The following is a 17638-nucleotide window of genomic DNA, read 5'->3' as shown; positions in this document are numbered from 1 at the left end:
GTAAACTGAATTGTCAATTTTTCAGAGTTGTATTTGTATAATAGTGTGTTTGTGTGTGTGTGTGTGAGAGAGAGAGAGAGAGAGAGAAATGAAAGACAAAACAAAAACCAAAAAAAAAGACAGCAGAAAACAATCATTTATTTCAATAACCTAACTAAAGACTGCTGACCAATTTAAATATCTAATTGACTCGCAGCAATGAACCAACGAAGTTCAGCAATCAAACGAGTCAGCTAGTTAACTAGGTTTGTCACAGTTGAGATGTATCCCCTAATGCAGAAGTGAATAACAATAACTATGCATACGCTACATTTCACCTAATTTTTTCTTTTTCAAATTTCTTTTCAAATCTCCCAACTAAACACATCGTTAGGGTATTAAGGTGAGTTATTATTTACTCACACATTATCACCACCATAACAACCTCTGTATGTCATATAGCATTCTTTTCTCTTATATATTGACCTTTTTGCTTTTGGATGCTTGAAAAAACTATTACATCTCAACGTGGCCGCATGCTATCTTAAAATGGGAGAATGCAAAAAGTCCAATGAAGCATATAAGGTATGTTTGATAGACTATAATTCATTTTACGTAGTTTCACACACTTTTTTTTTTCCTATTTCAAATCTCTTTCCAAATCCCCAATCAAACATAGCATAAAAGAATCACAATAAAAAAAATAAAAAATAAAAGAAATAGAAGGAAAGAAAAGATCATTTCCATGTGTCAATAAACACATTCAAAAACTCTTTTACATCCTCATCATCTTGTGGATTGACATGATTAAATTCACAAAGCACCTGCAGAGCAATTACCACAGTTTATATCTGCTGGCAACTTAAATTATATCTTAATTCTACAAGAGGAAATCTGCTGAGTTACATTACAAACAAAAAATGCTAAATTTTGGTTCATAATTTCAATTCACAATAGGAGATATTCAGGTCATATTCTCAAGAAACCATTATCTTACAAAACATTAAAAGATAGTAGCAACAGGACCATTAAATCACAGGCCGCCTTTAGAGATTGTTGCCACAAAAAACAGGTCTCCAAGTGACAAAATGGGTACAAGCTTCAGTTAGCAATCCAACAACATCCTAATGAGCCCTGGACACCTTCAATGGTGCCATTGAGACTCACTTCTGCACCTACTCCCACTGGTTTCCCTCCAAACAATCCCATTTTAGCTGATATGTCAGAGCATTTATCCCCAATGTATATGTAGCACAGCATATGTTCTAGGACAAATGAAAGGATTGTATTGCGTAATAAGCTAAGTTTAAATAGAAGATTAGCTTAAAATTTCAACCAATTGAAGAAAACTTATAAAAAGTTTTCATGTACACAAGTTGACATTTACTTTTGGAAACTCATGAATTCATCAAATTTTGAGCTTCATGTGTCATGGCTCCTAGCTATCATCCTAAGCTCCTAGAAGCCTAAAGAATAAACAAAAGATAGTCAATTGAGCCAAAACAAACAAGATGATAAGATTCATCAAGACGTCCACAATACATAACACTTGTCTTGCAAAAATGTAAATTCTTGGTTGTGAATCAAAAGCCCACTTACCACAAAAACGTCATTCATGGTTCCTTGTATAGCTTACTCAAAATTGTCTTTTGCGGAAGTAATTTTACTTGTGAACTAGCTTCAAAAATCAACGCCCACTTATATAGTTGTCCGATGTAGCCCTTGAATGCTTTTTCAAAACATTTTGCTACTTCATCTTCATTTTTGAGACCCTATCAAATAACATAATTTCAAAAAACAAATATTTTAGTACATCATATCCAAAGTACATTACACAAAAAAGGGAAAAAAAAAATTTATTACCAAGCTTGTAATTTTCAGTTCATGAAAGTGGGACAAGCACTTGCTGATTAAGGCCAAGTTGTTCCTTACTTCAGTTTCACGTGTATCGAAAACAGAAGACACATATGGATCCTTTCCGAATTGACTTTCGTAATTGTCCACATGCTGCTTTAGTTGCCTCAATATAGGATTGTTTTCAATCACATTGACACTTTCTCCAAAAGGTGAGATACTCATCACACTAGATAGAGAAGATTTTCCTTTCATGAAGTTCCAAAATGCACGAGGAAATAATCTTCTCTCTTCTGGTGTCCAAAAGAGAGGCAGTTTGGATAAGTCAGTAAAACACCTACAAGAAAAATGGCAAAAATAAGAACATAACTCACTATGAAAATAATTGTTGTAAATACCTACCAAAACTACTCAAATATTTTAATTAATCATCTATCAATCCGTTACCAAATTTTTTATAACACAACTGCATCTCTCCATGAGAAAAGAACCCCAACCAAATTTAAAATTTAAACTCAAAAAATATTGCAACACTTATATTTGATTTTTCAAGTCACTTATTTTTTTGGCAACAAATTAGACAATGGTCTGAAAAAAATCGTTTGATAAACAAACAATAAAAAATTAAAATTACACATAATTTTTTTTTATTTGTAATGTTAATGATGGATGAAGACTTTCTTCTTTTTTTTAAAAAAAAAAATGGAAATATATATGCACAAAGACAAAAACATATATAGCTACGAGTAGGTAACTTATAGAGACAAATTACATAGTCAAGTGAAGAAGTATATTAGTGAACACGTGGAGCAACCAATCGCTCTATTTGATATGTATCAAACTTGATGGCACGAATTCAGCCTTTTTCCAACATTTTTGGGATGTGGTGGGTGCTAATTTTTCATGTCCAATCCATAGCTTTTTCCACTCAGGTCATTTGTTACAAACAATGAATTATAAACACATTGCACTAGTTTAAAGATCAAAATCCCTCCTCTCTAGTCACCCATTATAGTCCATCTTTCTATGTAGTGTTGTTTACAAGATTGCAACAAAGTTCACCCATTATAACCAATCTCTCTATGTAATGTTGTTTACAAGATTGTGGTGAAGGTCATGTCCAACACGTTGAGCAATGTAATGCATGTCATTATTACTAAGTTCCGATGAGCATTCAAGAAGGGGCAACAAATATTTTATAGCATTCTCAGTGCCCTAGAAATAGAGCATTATCTTTAGAATAAGAGGTACAATTCATTGCTTTCAAACTTGATTTAACAAAAACTTACGATAGAGTAGAAAAGCCTTTTTTACAAGATGGCCAAGTTGGGTTTTGATCCTAAGTGGATTAGGCGGACAGTGGCTTGCCTTCCCACCGTCACTTATTTTATTTTTATTAACAGTACCAATATCGTTCAAACTTGTCAATCTCATACTAGACAATGTACCGGTTTTTCCATTTGTACGGTATGTATCGGTATTGGTAAATTTCAGGTACCGTTTCGGATTTATCGCCACAAATATTATATATTATATATTTATTGAAAAGATCATCCAATTCCAAATAACTTTAGCATGAAATATGAAACACAAGTTTATATTTAAAAAGACTTCAGTACAATAGCATTCAATGTTTCACTTTCACAGCTATGAATTTTGACGAAGACCCAATGAAGTTCTTTACAGCTATATATGTTTGCTTATGGCTTCAACAACTCAATCAAGATAAAAATAAAACATAGAGAAAATAAATATTTACAACAAAATACACAAAAGCCGAGTAGAGACAGTGATAGACACAGAGACAAAGAGACACAAATACTCTGTTTATGGCATTTTATCAAACACCTAGCAGACACAAAGCATATATTCATACATAGAGAAACTATAGAAATACAAGAAGAGAAAAATCATATATAGAGAAACTACAGAAATCCAAGAAAAGAAAATCTAAATAGGGAGTCAAAGATACAAAGAGGGAAAACATGCCGAGATTATGAAATCAAGTTCAGAATTTTCTACACAAAAGATTCATAGCCAAAGGTGTAACGATCAGTAAAAATTTGAACTTTTATTTATTGTAATTGGGCCTAAATCAAGTTTAAAAAACATGTATAATACCATTGCTACAAAAGCCAAATTTATTAGTTTACAATATAAGAGAACGTACACTATCATCCAAATGATTCATTTTGCTCCCCAAATAACTTTGCTAGTAAGAGTCAAGATAAAAATAAATAATAAATAAAATAAAAATCTAATAATGCACTTACTTTGCATTTTCACTTTCAAGATAATTTATAAAAATATTCATTTCCATGTTTGCTTCATAATTGGTACTTTCATTTATAGCCTTCACAACCACGGCTAATTCTTTCCATTCAGAAATTGAACTAGGACAACCTGCAATTAAATCATGTTATTTAGACAGAGAAACTCGTATGCACTAATAATTGTATAATAAGAATAAATTATACAATTTTTTTGGTAAGCAATAAATTTTACATTTTGCCATACCTCTCAATTTAAAATTTGTCATCATAACATGTCCACCATTCAAAATATAAATGTCTGACAGATCAAGTGTGCACTTGACTATGGTATCCATCAAATGCCTTACCACTAGAAGTAAGTCACTGCATTGGTAAAAATATTTATTAATAAGCATTAAAAGAATTATAATTATTCGTATCATGAAATACTAAATTTTAAGTACTAGTACTCACGTCAAAATCTTTTGGTAGAAAGGTGTAATTCGATTATCCTCATAAAATTTCTTTACATCAACAAATTTCTCCAAAATGTCTTTCAAGCTTGTAAACAGAAAAACACAAAACATGCAGCGGAATAAAGTGTTTAGATCATACCTCATTTGATCTAAAACCTCGTGGATAAATCACGTGCTTCCATACTCAATCAATCAATCCCAGCAGTGGGGTGATATTACAATGGTGAATATCACCCACACAAACCACAGTGCAAATGACTTAGATCGTTATTTTTTGGGAGAGAGTCAGTATCTTGGAAAGAAAACAAACATACGTTCTTTCTCTCTTGGTTACCCATAACCATATATCAGATATATATTATATTTATCTCATTTATCCATTGGTTAAATGAGATAATATCTGATATCTATATCATCTATCCATATCATGATATGATAGATATATATCCTGAGTGGCTCATCCAAATAGGTTTGAATTCAAATTCAAAACCCATTTGGATGAGGTTTAAAAGGTTCTAAGGGTCATGCCACATGGGCGCCCAATTTCTAACATCTCCCACTCGGACATGAGTTGGCATGACACTGCCACGTCTCAATCTCAATCTCCCCAAAAATAAACAATCTCATACTAGCCACTGCACCGTGCGACTGCTGAGAACACCTGCATGTGGGAGCTCTATACTAGAAACTCAAAATGAGCCAGCATAGAGACATCAACCCAAAAAGAATAGAAATAGTGTCTCATATACCCCAGACCCATCTAATTACACCGGTCCAAAAAACATCTCTAATCCCTCAAAAAGAGCATGTTTGACCCTCTCAATTCTTGCAATATATTCACACTCAATTCGCCTCTCATACAGAGCGATGTGAGTTGCCGGCAGTGAATATACAACAGTGGTGTAATACTAGATGATCTTCCCTTTGCACTCATGCCATTTAGTTTAGGATTGACCGCTTTCCCAGTGATGTCCCTTAAGGCCGAATCATGCATGACCGCAGGCAACATACCAAAGTAGCAGAACATCAACCCCTTACCTTATGACATAGTCAAAAGTCACAAAAGGGTACATAAATGAAAGTCATATCAATAATGACTCGTAAGACTCACACGGTGAGGAAGCAGGGATCCATTCTCTCACCTCATTACTCGGTCGCTAAGCACATATAGTATGAATATATGTTACGGTGGAGTAACTCTTCCATAAAGAGTGACGTCATACTCGATACACCGTACAGATATTAGTCTAGTCGCTTTCTAGCGCCTAACCCGAATTCTCTATTTGCTCGCCTTCTAGGCGCCAAATGAGATCTCGAATCTGGCTAATCATAACAGGCACAACATGGAAAGTGGGTACTAACATCCATGTTTGGTCCTTAACACGACCTCATCTTGGTTATAACCAAGGCGACATACATAGTGGATGATTTAAGCCTCTCTTGGCTCTGAATAAAAATAAACCACCAGTCTCATCCTTGCTCGCTCCCAAGCGCCAAGGGCGATTGCTCGTGTGAGTGAGCCAATCTTGCCTGCTGACATCATCATTTGCTAATCATTATGACACAAACCATAATAGTGTCAACATCCCATCATCTCAAAATAAGTGATCGATTTAAAAAAAATTGACCACAGCTTGCGCAATTATAGATTCCAAACATAAGCCTTATCAGCACCTTTTGCGATAAGTATATACAACGGAATCCACCATGTGCGCCTCACATGAAATGATTTAAGATCACTACCTCTTGCGCAATAACCTCTCTAAAGATATTTTTGGTGACCAATTTGCGTTCATTCTTAATGCGCCCAACTAGCGCAGATGCGCCCAACTAGCGCATTGAATTTTACAAGGAGCAAATTAATATGCTTCTAATAAAGCATCTTATCCACAGTCTAATGAGCAAGGTCAATGTCTAAACAACTCAGTTAACCATTTACCAAAGATAACACTTATCATGCCGAATACGCCCACATAGCGTACTTTAGGCTCCCACAACAAAGAAAAGATCGAGGAATATAGGTCATCTGTTTCTCCCAAAGACAATCTGAGGATTCCCTTAATAGCTAAGGCTTTGGCTTTTACCGATAGGTAAGTCAATGGATTTGCAATTTTGCATCTAGAATCATTCTAGGATATTCTCTATGTAAGTCATCGAAGACAAATCGAGAATTTTCCTAAAACAATCCCTAAGGATCGTACATCCGAGCATATAAATTACATCACCCATGTCCATCATATCTAAAATAGAGGACTGCCCACCCTAGGTGGCGACAACCTTATAAATTCCTGGCTCATAATGACTAAGTAAGGAAAAACTTCTTTTGGACCATTGATCATGCCTCAGTGGTCTTCATCGATCATTGTTGCCCTATCATGGCTTGACGAAATCTAAGAACCACTGTTTGGATAACTGCTTTAGGCTGTAAAAGATTTATTGGAACCAGCAACCTTTTTGCGCTCCTAACTTTTCACTATAAAAGCAGAAGGTAAATCCTTACGGATCTACTTATCCAATTCTCTAATGAGAAATCAGGTCACAATGTCCACAAATCAATGTTCCGAACTTATGTCAATTATAGCCTAAGTCAAAATAACCTCACTCCCCAGGAGGAAGTCTTCTCATGGTCTACACTTTCCTCAATGGTGCGACCATTCGGTATCTAGCGAGCCTTATGCCTCAACAATGACTATCCAAATTACGCATAACTTTATAACAGTTTTGCGTCATAATGGAAAGTCAACCAAATTATAAAAATGGTTAATCCTCAAAGACTTTGTCTTAAACTGCGCAACATTGATCCACTTTCTAAAAACAGGGGACTAGAGCCTTTGGCATTATCCTAGGCTCTTTATCATCTTGCGGAGCAATCATGAATGTTTCCCTCTCAATCACCCAGTGATGACGTGGAAAATTTTCACATTTGCTACCACGCAACTAAGAATGTAGAGTATTCTGCTCTAATGGAGTAATCCATTAGTAGACACATCGCTCCCACTGTCCCTAGGATATTGGAAATTTCTTTCCATTCTCAACTAGGCTACATAGAGCGCTATGCTTGGAATTCTCCATCTTATAGAGTTCTGAAAACTCTATTCACGTCACCTTTACTAATAAAACTTTATGTGACTTAGTTACACTACCACAAAGCTGCTTACCTATATGCACATGACCCGGAGGGTTTGCATGACCGCATACAATAATGCGCCACACGACCCTTTGTGTTTACAAGACAGCATACAATAATGCGCTATAGAACCCTAGGTCTTAACTTCGCAATCTTATGAGAAGTAGAATAAAGATAAGCTGCTTAATGGTTACAGATCGCCCATAGATGGCTCTCTGCTAACCCATTACTCAAAAATGGAGTGTAAAATCTGATATGGAGGGCACTTAGTTAGGGATATAGGCAACAAACTAGTGCAATTCCCAATTGGGAAACATTTTGCGCCATTATCTACCTAACATTAACAATATTTAATTCCTTATCTCTACTACACCAGTGTGTTGTTGAGTATTAGGAATAATCAATTTTCTAAGCATCCATCTCTCTTCACAGAGTTTTTCTGAAAAAATAACTCAAATAGATACTCGCCACCTTGGTCAAAACTAAAAGCACAAAAAACTCTTATCTAATTGATCTCGACCTTATATGTGCAATGTCAAAAATCATCTCAAAAATTTTTGACTTATGGGAGATCAAATAGTCTTGACTCAGATGCGTATCGTAATCTATAAATGTGTCGAGATTGAGGCTTAGCTATCATACCCTCACACATATCTAGTCACAAAATATCATAGTGGACTAAATGCGCCAAAACAAATGACCTTCTGCGGCTTTCCTACTTACTTGTGCGCACCCATTGCGAACAAAGTTACACATTCACATGAGAGCAGGATGTCATAAGCGAGTGGGCCCGAGAAGGCCTACTCAAACCATCGTGTCATCATCTCATTAATGTGATTAAGTATAATAAGCCACTGGTTCATGACCAATGTCATAAACTAATTCCAATCATCTTAATGTGTGAGTTCTCGAAGACAAGTTTTTAAAGGTTTAGGCCCAACTAGGTAATGACTCACGACTAAGTCATATTCACTAGATCATAAAAAAGATGCCATGGAGATATCAACTGCGCCTAAGTTGCAAATTTAACTAATAAGTGCTAATCCCCTGCACCTTCAAGTCAATTTTATTCTCCATACACTTTAATACATCTAGTTGAAAGATGACGATACTCCTGTTGCCATCTCTATTTCTCGCTTCATAGTTACTTGCAATTAATTCTACTATCCACAAGAAGGAGAGAATAAGCTATCAACTATGATAGCTCCTGAAGTAACTTAAGCGCGAATTAGGCTAAAGAGTCTAATTCAACACAATGCTCTTACAAGCGATGCGTTAAATTCTTAGAGTCATAACAACCTTGTCAGCCTTAACCTTTTCATTACTATGCTGCAACGTTTGCGCTTAGTGGTAAATGTTATTCAAAACGTTAGCCTAGTAAAGTAATCACACAAAGAAGCACCTCATCCATGTTTCACACTCAAGTGTGGAAACAGTAAGTGTCCACACTTAGACAAGTTGGCAATGCTAATAGATTTTGCAGCCACTAAGCGCTAATCTTTTCACTCAGTGTTAATAGATTTTGCAGCTTCTAAGCGCTAATCTTTTAACTTCACGTGATATTTCAACGCACACTATTATAGTGCATGAAATTTCGCTCAATCCACTCCCAATAATTGGGTAGAGAGCAAAACACTGCTCGTACTGGCTACTTGTCTTACACTTAATGACTAATTTATTTAAGCTCGCATTTCTTGGATGACGTGACTCTTGAATGTTACTTCATCCAATGATGTAACATTATTTACAAGTCAAATTACAAAGTCAATCCGCGCAGCTCATTAGTCAAGATCATATACAGATCTATTGAGGGCTTACTAATTTCATAACTCCAAAACTCGCCAACCAAAACTATGTAGCGTGCCGCTAACTATAGCGCACACATTAGTTTTTATTGTGCCAAACAAGGCAACAAAAACACGGCGACTTTGAGTCATGTTTCCTTACTTTGGCTCAATTAAGGTTTGACCTAAAGTCTCCAAGACTTTTGTTCATCTAAAGAATGGGATTAGTTTGTTCACATTTGAACATCTCTACTAAGTTTAGGTCAACCAAATTAACTTCCATAAGCTAAATCAATTTAGAGAGAAATTCGCATTGGGATTAATTTGATTAGCATAATATAATTTTGTCGCAAAAATCTAAATTAAATAGTGACAATATTGCACAAGTCGCAAGATCGAAAATCCGCTATGCTCGTAATCATCTCTTGCGCCACAAGTGACAATTATCCAAAATTTAGTTTAATTTATGCGCAAAATATTGGTTTTCGGGAGTTAATCTACAAAGATTTCTCTCAACCGAATAACCTCCCACTGACTATGGCATATACAAAGCATGATAAATTCCATACAATAGCATCTTAATGTAAATTTTATAAATAACTCATGCTATATCATTTAATAATGGAATTCTAATAAATAAATAAATAAATAAATAATCATGCTCCTCTAATTACAACATATTACAAACTCTAAAAAAAAATATGCTGTATTCAATATTCAGATTATGCCATAATTAAAGTACATCATCCTGAAATTTTCTGGAATTTTTCTGAAATATTCTGGAATTTTAAATAACTAATAAACACACATAAAATTAGAAATAAAAAATTCAGAAACTGATAAACTGAGACAATATTACCAGTAGATAGTAAAACATTTCAGAAGTCCACAATAAAAATTTCAACCCCAGAAAATTAATCATGCAATACCAGATGCATTTTAAAGCAAAAATAATGCATTATTATTTCAGGAAAAATATTTTTTATTTTCATAAAATTTTCAAAATTTTACAGAATGTAGAAAAATTAATTCTGAGTCTAACGGTATCAACCATGCTTAAAACAAAGATATAACGAATAAATTATGGCTAATTAACGCAATTCAGAATTAAAAAACAAACAAACAGAGCCTTCGTGCCAAGCCAGGCGGGAAAAACGGCTCGGCTCGGCTCGGCGCCGCTCGGCGCAACTCGGCGCGAGTCGGCTGAAGGAGCGGCTCGGCGCGCGGCTCAGCCGCGGCTCGGCGCTCGGCTCCAGCCCTCGGCTCGGCGCTCGGCTCCGCACGCGTGGCGCGGCTGGAAGCGGCGCGGCTAACGCGCGCGTGTGGAAGGGAAGGGACAGATCGCGCGTGTGGCGCGTGGAGGCGCGTGCCTAACGCGCTCAGCGCGTGGTGACGCGTGGAAGCGCGTGGTGGCGCGTGGCGCTGCTGCTCGGCGTCATACAGCGCGTGAATCACACGCGCCGCCTTCCCGGGTGTTTTCCGGTCCGATTTTTGTACTGTCGGACTCCATTTTTCGCAATAAAAGTATTTATGGCATTAAAAAAAACATTTAAGCAACATAAAATTGAGGTTTATTACTCTCTCAATCTAAATGGAGTTAAAATGCAAAAAAAGAAAACCGTGCACTTCATCTTCCTCTTCCATTAATATTCATGCATATACATGTATATATACACATGTAAAAATAGAAACACGAAAATATCCATCAATGGCTCTGATACCAATGTAAACAGAAAAACACAAAACATGCAGCGGAATAAAGTGTTTAGATCATACCTCATTTGATCTAAAACCTCGTGGATAAATCACGTGCTTCCATACTCAATCAATCAATCCCAGCAGTGGGGTGATATTACAATGGTGAATATCACCCACACAAACCACAGTGCAAATGACTTAGATCGTTATTTTTTGGGAGAGAGTCAGTATCTTGGAAAGAAAACAAACATACGTTCTTTCTCTCTTGGTTACCCATAACCATATATCAGATATATATTATATTTATCTCATTTATCCATTGGTTAAATGAGATAATATCTGATATCTATATCATCTATCCATATCATGATATGATAGATATATATCCTGAGTGGCTCATCCAAATAGGTTTGAATTCAAATTCAAAACCCATTTGGATGAGGTTCAAAAGGTTCTAAGGGTCATGCCACATGGGCGCCCAATTTCTAACAAAGCTTGTACCTTGTTTCCTGAAGGCTAAAAAAAAACCTCCTTCTCCTTCCACCTAAAATATGTTTTATCAAATACAAATAACAATTTAGCTCGTATTAATTAATTGAAAAGTATACCAGTAGTAGCAATTCATTTTCAATCGAATATATAACAATAGAATACCATTTCTAATTTCTTTTGCAACGTATGTTAGGATTTTCCTTTGTAGTGTTGACCCTTTTATTGTATTTTTTTTATGTTTTGGAAGAATTTCACACGGCATATTCAACTTGGATGACACTTTGCTACCAATGGATGTGAAGGGTATCCATAATATTTCTCAAAATAAAAGCAACAATCATATTACATACAAAGAAATTTGAAGCATAAACTTGAAATTAAATATATAGTTTGAGTGTAACTAGCTCTAGTAGTGACCTCACATTTTAAGTATACAGTTCTTAAATGGATGCAACCCAAAACAAAACCAGTCAAAGCTGAATGGAAACTAGACAAGCTGCTACCATATCTTCTTTGTTTTTAATCCCTTCTACCTCCTATTACTCTTCCTTATTCTCATTTACCACTTTATTTCATAATGTTCATTATTTTTACCTTTAATTTTTGAATCTTTGTACGACTTAGTTTAAACCATGACACAAACCAGGTAAGTATGTATATTGAGTAATATATATGGACGTCTAGTGAAGGGTGTTTCTGTCATTTTTTGGTTTTAAGCCTAAGGTGGTCTAGCTGAACCAATCTGACGTTTTTTTGGTTCTTTGGGGGTGTTTTATAGAATGCATGAACTTTAAATGAACGTGCAAAAAGTACGACTATACGCACTAGATTGTCAAAACCATTCTGAGAAGGAATTAACACTAGCATATATGATAAATCGTGGTCCATCTATTCCTTTGGATGGAGAATTACCAAAGGAGACCTAAAGCGGGAACGAAGTAAAAGTACTCCAAAAAGTAACCAAAAATAAAAATTGATAACATTAGCCAAGGGAAAAATTATAGGTAGAAGAGAAAGAATATATAATGAGAACATTGAAAGAAAACTACAAATGCAACTGGAGAAAGAAAGGAAAAAAAAAAAAAAAGGCAATTTCCAACAGTGACATATATTTCCTACAATTACGAAGACATGAAATCAAAAAGAAGCAACTAGAAAAGGAAATGGATGTGTGTGAAAGAGACTATCAGACTTTTATTCAACTTGCACTTTTTACAGTTTTAAAGCAGGGTGGACATCGGCTTAATAGCCCGACCCAATTATTCTACTGTTTCGAATTAGTGTTTAGGCTCAAAGGATCTATACAGGCTAAGGCACAAACACTTTTTGGACCAAGCTTGCAATTAGTGCTTAAAGGCCCCTAGCCAAAGTTTATATAAATACTATGTTCATATTGATTTTGTTAGTATATTGAAAACACTTACCCTCAATGAAATATGAATAAAAACTTAAACCATCAAGGCATGTGGTAGTTGTAGTGATTTATTTTTTCTTTTCAATTTAAGTTATTGATTTGTATTTCATAGTAAGATGTCAGGCCAAGCTCAGGCCCAACAAAAACATTATAGGGCCGGTCTTAGGATAAAGAATATAAGCCCAATGTCAATAGAGGATGGACTCGGGTCAATATTAGCATCCCGTGTCCACCCAAGCTTTAATCTCATTCATCATAAAATTTGGAAAATTTACCTAAATCTAAAGTGTTAAATGTTATATAATATACTAACTCGGCAAAATTTTATTGTATGAAAATTGAAGATTCAACTAAACCAATTAGCAATACTTCTTAAATTTTTTCTATATATTTTTTAATTATTTAGTAAAAAATGCACAATCCAAAAACATGCAGGTACAAAAAACACTCAAGATAATATTAGATTACTTTATAAAACATAAGGTCTCACCGTAAATTGTAAAACATGCGCCAAGTTCGGATGTCGACAGCGCATTAGAGCACCATAAAGTTGCTTGGCCTCGTCAGAAGATTGGAATTGCACAAGACGAAACATGCCACCTTCCTTGTTTTGGTTGAAGTACATCTCTTGGCTACTAGAAATTGAAGTTTCGGTCCAAATAGAAGCACCAAAAGATGCCTATAGATAAAGAGAATTTCTAATAAAAAATCATAATTAAACAATTTAACAAACCAATGCAAAAAAAATATAATAATAGTATGAGAATATCACAGTATAGCTCCTCATGTTGCACTTCTTCCTCGTATCACAATGAAAAGAAAGAACAAGAATCCTGATATTAAAAGAGAAAGTAAATAATTAGAAAGAAAAAGGAGAAGAAAGATTTTGAGGGAGTTCTATTGTACTTCTATAAAAAAATAAAAACAACACTCGGCTTTTAGCCGCATTTTGAAGAACAAAATAAGTTTGAAACTCAAAGCGCAAAATGAACAAACCATGAATGTACTTATTAGCATAATGCAATTTCACTGAATTTCATGATGAATAAATTACAATTTATAACACATAACATAATCAGCATTAACCACCTAGGTGAGTCCAATGGCTAGAACACATGTATGTCTCTTTAAAGTCAGATTACCCTCCAATATACCAAATAATAGGCAAGCGGGTTTGTGAGTATTGGATTATTGGGCATGGTTGGGACTGGACCAAGCTTTCATTGTGGTTGCCACACAACATAATTGATACTTCGCGAGCAGTGGTGCTCAAGACTGATGATGATAATAACCATGACCAAACCATTTGCAAGTACTCTTCAGAAGGAAAATTTTCAATTAAGTCCGCCTTTGATTGCCTTCATCTGGAGTCCAACTCAGCTGGGGTTGATTCAGGTTGGACAAAGTTTTGGCATCATTCTAATCCCCAAAGATGGAAGCATTTTGTGTGGTTGGTTGGCCAGACATGATGGGCTCCTAACCAATGCTATGAAGATGAGAAGACAACTCAGCCTAAATTCTACTAGTTCTTTGAGTGGTCATTATAGTGAAACAACCCTCCATGCACTTCAGGATTTTCAAAGGGCGAAGAAGGTATGGCATGAGCTTATTCCTCCCCCTCAGTGGTTACGACTCTTTTCTCCACCTTTGGTGAGTTGGATGGATACAAATTTGGGGAATTGCCCATGGGTAGGCCCTGATGTACAAAGCTGGATTCTGTTATTTTAGGCCTCTATCTCCTCTTTGTGGTTCTGGCATAATAAACAATTACATAATCCTTCCTTTAAACAACCTTATTGTCCAGTTGCTTATCTTAAGGGCAGGGTTAAGGAATTTGAGGCTGCAAAAATAAGTCTAGCCAAGGGGAGCTGCACTCCCAAGGGTTCATCTCAATGGATTAGTCCTCTGGAAGGTTGGGTTAAGATCAATGTCGATGGAGCTGTTGCACAACGGCGCAGTCGAGCGGGAGTAGGGGGTCTCATTCGATCAAACCAGGGTGATTGGATTATGGGCTTCAAATATCATGTAGGTGGAGCTTCTGTGGTTCTTGCGGAGCTGTGGGCTATTTGGAATGGGTTACAGCTAGCAGGGATTCAAGGATTTCGTCCGGTTCTTATTGAATCAGATTCTATTGAAGCTATCCAAGGTATTAACAACCCAAGTGTGCTTGATCCTAACTTTAATCTCCTTCAAGAAATTCGAGAGTTGATGTCTCAATACTGGCAATGTATCTTCCTTTCAGTCGGGCGAGGCTAATATGTGTGTGGATTTCCTAGCTAAAGAAACTCTTCAATTATCTAATGGGAATGTGGTTCTTTCTGATATGCCACCAAATCTGTGGACAGCTTTAGCTGCTAATAAGTAAGGAAAGCGCTCGCTCCATTCTGTGTAGGTTGTTGGCTTTGGCCTAGTTGTAACCACACACACTAAAAAAAAATTTATGAAAGAGTGAAGGTTTTGCAGTGTTTTCTACACTTTTATTTCCAAAAATAACCCTCCCTTAATGCTATATTACTTGTGTACATTGCAACTCGAAGAGACACGTCTGTTGGAATGCAGTTCCAATCTCAATCTCTATCTCTATCTCTACCACTGTAAAAGGGAAGGTTTTGACAATGTTTTCTACACTTTTTTATTCCCAAAATAACCCTCCCTTAAATGTGCATTGCAACCCGAAGAGACACGTCTGTTGGAATGTAGTTCCAACACTCTCAATGTACAGAAGATACAATTGGTAACTAAGGGATACAAATGTTCAAAATAACCATATATATTGATTCATGAAAATGCCTATATTATTTATCTATTTACAAGTAAAATTGACGTTCCAAATGTGGCATGCTCTCTTTCTAACTCAAAACAATATTTCAACAATCAAATTGGCACAATCTTATCCCATATGATTGCATGAAAACAAGCAGTAGTAGCAAGAGTCCAATGATTCATGGTTCGTCTCATTCTTTAGGGCAATGAACACCACAAATCTATTCTTTCATAGTCCACAGGAAGAATTCACATAATTCTGTTGCTTTTGTTAGTGCATCAAATTGAGGAATATATGGTGAAGATAATAGATTATACACGGATGAACCGTGAAGAATGGATTTTACAGACATCCAGTAAACAATCAATATAGAGCTTGAGATTAAACCCAATGTTCACATTGTTTGTTGTAGTGTGTGTATATATTATATATACCATGTGTTTATATACAAATTGAAGAAGAAGAAAGAGCGGTGGCATTATGATGGGTAAAGAGGATGAATGGATGGCAGTGGTTGAGAAAGGGGTTGGCATTGCGATTGGAAGAGAGGAGGAAAGGGATGTTGGTTGGGAAGGGACGATGGCGATTGCGATGAGGGGCTGGGGCAATTCACAAATTAGGAATTACAGTTCATTCTTTTGGGTCTTGTAGAGATTAGCAAACGAAGGAAGAGTATTAGAAAAGAATGGAATTGCAAGAGAGCAAAAGCTTCTTTTTTTTTCCGTTTCTGTTGTAACAATATGCTTTGTTGCAGATCACTTTGCAAAACTTTGGTTATGATTGTCCAAACGAGAGTAAAGGAAGGAACAGAGGAGACAAAAAAAACAGAAAGCCCTCTAAGAAATTTAATTCTCTGCCATATAAATATCTCCTTCCTTGACACGGTGCGGTAAAATTCACTTTTCACAGATGACCACTAAATCATTTAAACATTTTCCAAACTTACTACTTTTCACTTTGAAAAGTTTTTTATTTTGATGTCTCGTAAATATTCCCTCATTTGAAAACATGATTCCTGTTTATTTGTGAGTTTTCTTGTTTATGGATATACCTTCTTTTTTTTTCTTTTTTGAACAGGTTTATGCATATACCTGTCACCTAAGATTTTACTCTCCAAAAGGCCAAAATGTGTGCCTAAGTTGTTTGAGAAAATTCCTCTTAAACAACATTGAACTGGTTTAATGATATACACAAGCTTTATAATTTCATTTCGTTGGGCCCTTTTCTTACAACACCATGTTAAAAAAATTGATTCAGTTCCCTTGTTTAGCCTCTGGTACTATCAACAACAGTCTTTGGGAACTAGCATTTCCTCTCTTGATCAAATCAAACCAATAGAAAAAATCACTCAAGAAGAAAATCTCTGGTGTCTATAAATGTACAGATTCCCTTTAGTGTTTCACACTATTTTGCTATAAAAATAATATTCTAAATTTAAGAAAATCCATCCCAATTGGGCTCTCTTTGAATTCAAATAGTAATTTTTCCATTCAACCCAACTATTTGGTGAATAATCTCTTCAGCTTTAGATAGTTTTCACCAATCTTGTCTACTGAAATAGATAGCAATTTTCACGATTGAACAATTTTTCTTCCCTTAATAGGTGTTTTCTTAAAATTGTTCTTCCCTTAATGTACACTTTGTTCTGTTACAATTTTTGTGAATGAACAATTTTTCCTCCCCTTAATTTTTCCATTCAAACCAACTATTTGGTGAATAATCACTTCAGCTTTAAAATTGTTCCCTTTCCATATACATGTCCGTTAGATCTAAGTTAGAAAGGTCATTCTCTTCACAA

The 17638-nt window shown here is 35.6% G+C and overlaps 1 protein-coding gene across 5 annotated transcripts; it reads right to left on the bottom strand.

Annotated features, from left to right (window-relative positions):
- Positions 1-550: 550 nt before the first annotated feature.
- LOC114316080 (uncharacterized) lies at positions 551-13977 on the bottom strand. 5 transcript variants are annotated; one of them, XR_014357633.1, is made up of 10 exons: positions 13849-13977; positions 13567-13755; positions 11671-11714; positions 4560-4652; positions 4351-4469; positions 4107-4236; positions 1843-2170; positions 1579-1751; positions 1367-1445; positions 878-1244 (listed from the first exon to the last, which is right to left on the bottom strand). XR_014357633.1 is itself a non-coding variant. In XM_082910954.1 (9 exons), the coding sequence occupies exons 1-8, from the start codon at positions 13861-13863 to the stop codon at positions 1593-1595; spliced, it is 1077 nt and encodes a 358-aa protein (XP_082767080.1). In that variant the 5' UTR covers positions 13864-13977; the 3' UTR covers positions 551-803; positions 1579-1592. The 5 variants fall into 5 exon arrangements, 4 of the variants coding, with proteins under 4 accessions (XP_082767080.1, XP_082767081.1, XP_082767079.1 ...); XM_082910954.1 differs by lacking the exons at positions 878-1244; positions 1367-1445 and adding an exon at positions 551-803; XM_082910955.1 differs by lacking the exon at positions 1367-1445.
- Between the last annotated feature and the right edge of the window lie 3661 nt (positions 13978-17638).

Source organism: Camellia sinensis, unplaced genomic scaffold, assembly GCF_055761805.1.
Source record: "Camellia sinensis isolate YWXY unplaced genomic scaffold, ASM5576180v1 Unanchor1, whole genome shotgun sequence".
NCBI lineage: Eukaryota > Viridiplantae > Streptophyta > Magnoliopsida > Ericales > Theaceae > Camellia > Camellia sinensis.
The sequence above is the reverse complement of the archived record's forward strand: the minus strand, read 5'-3'. Positions and strand labels throughout refer to the sequence as shown.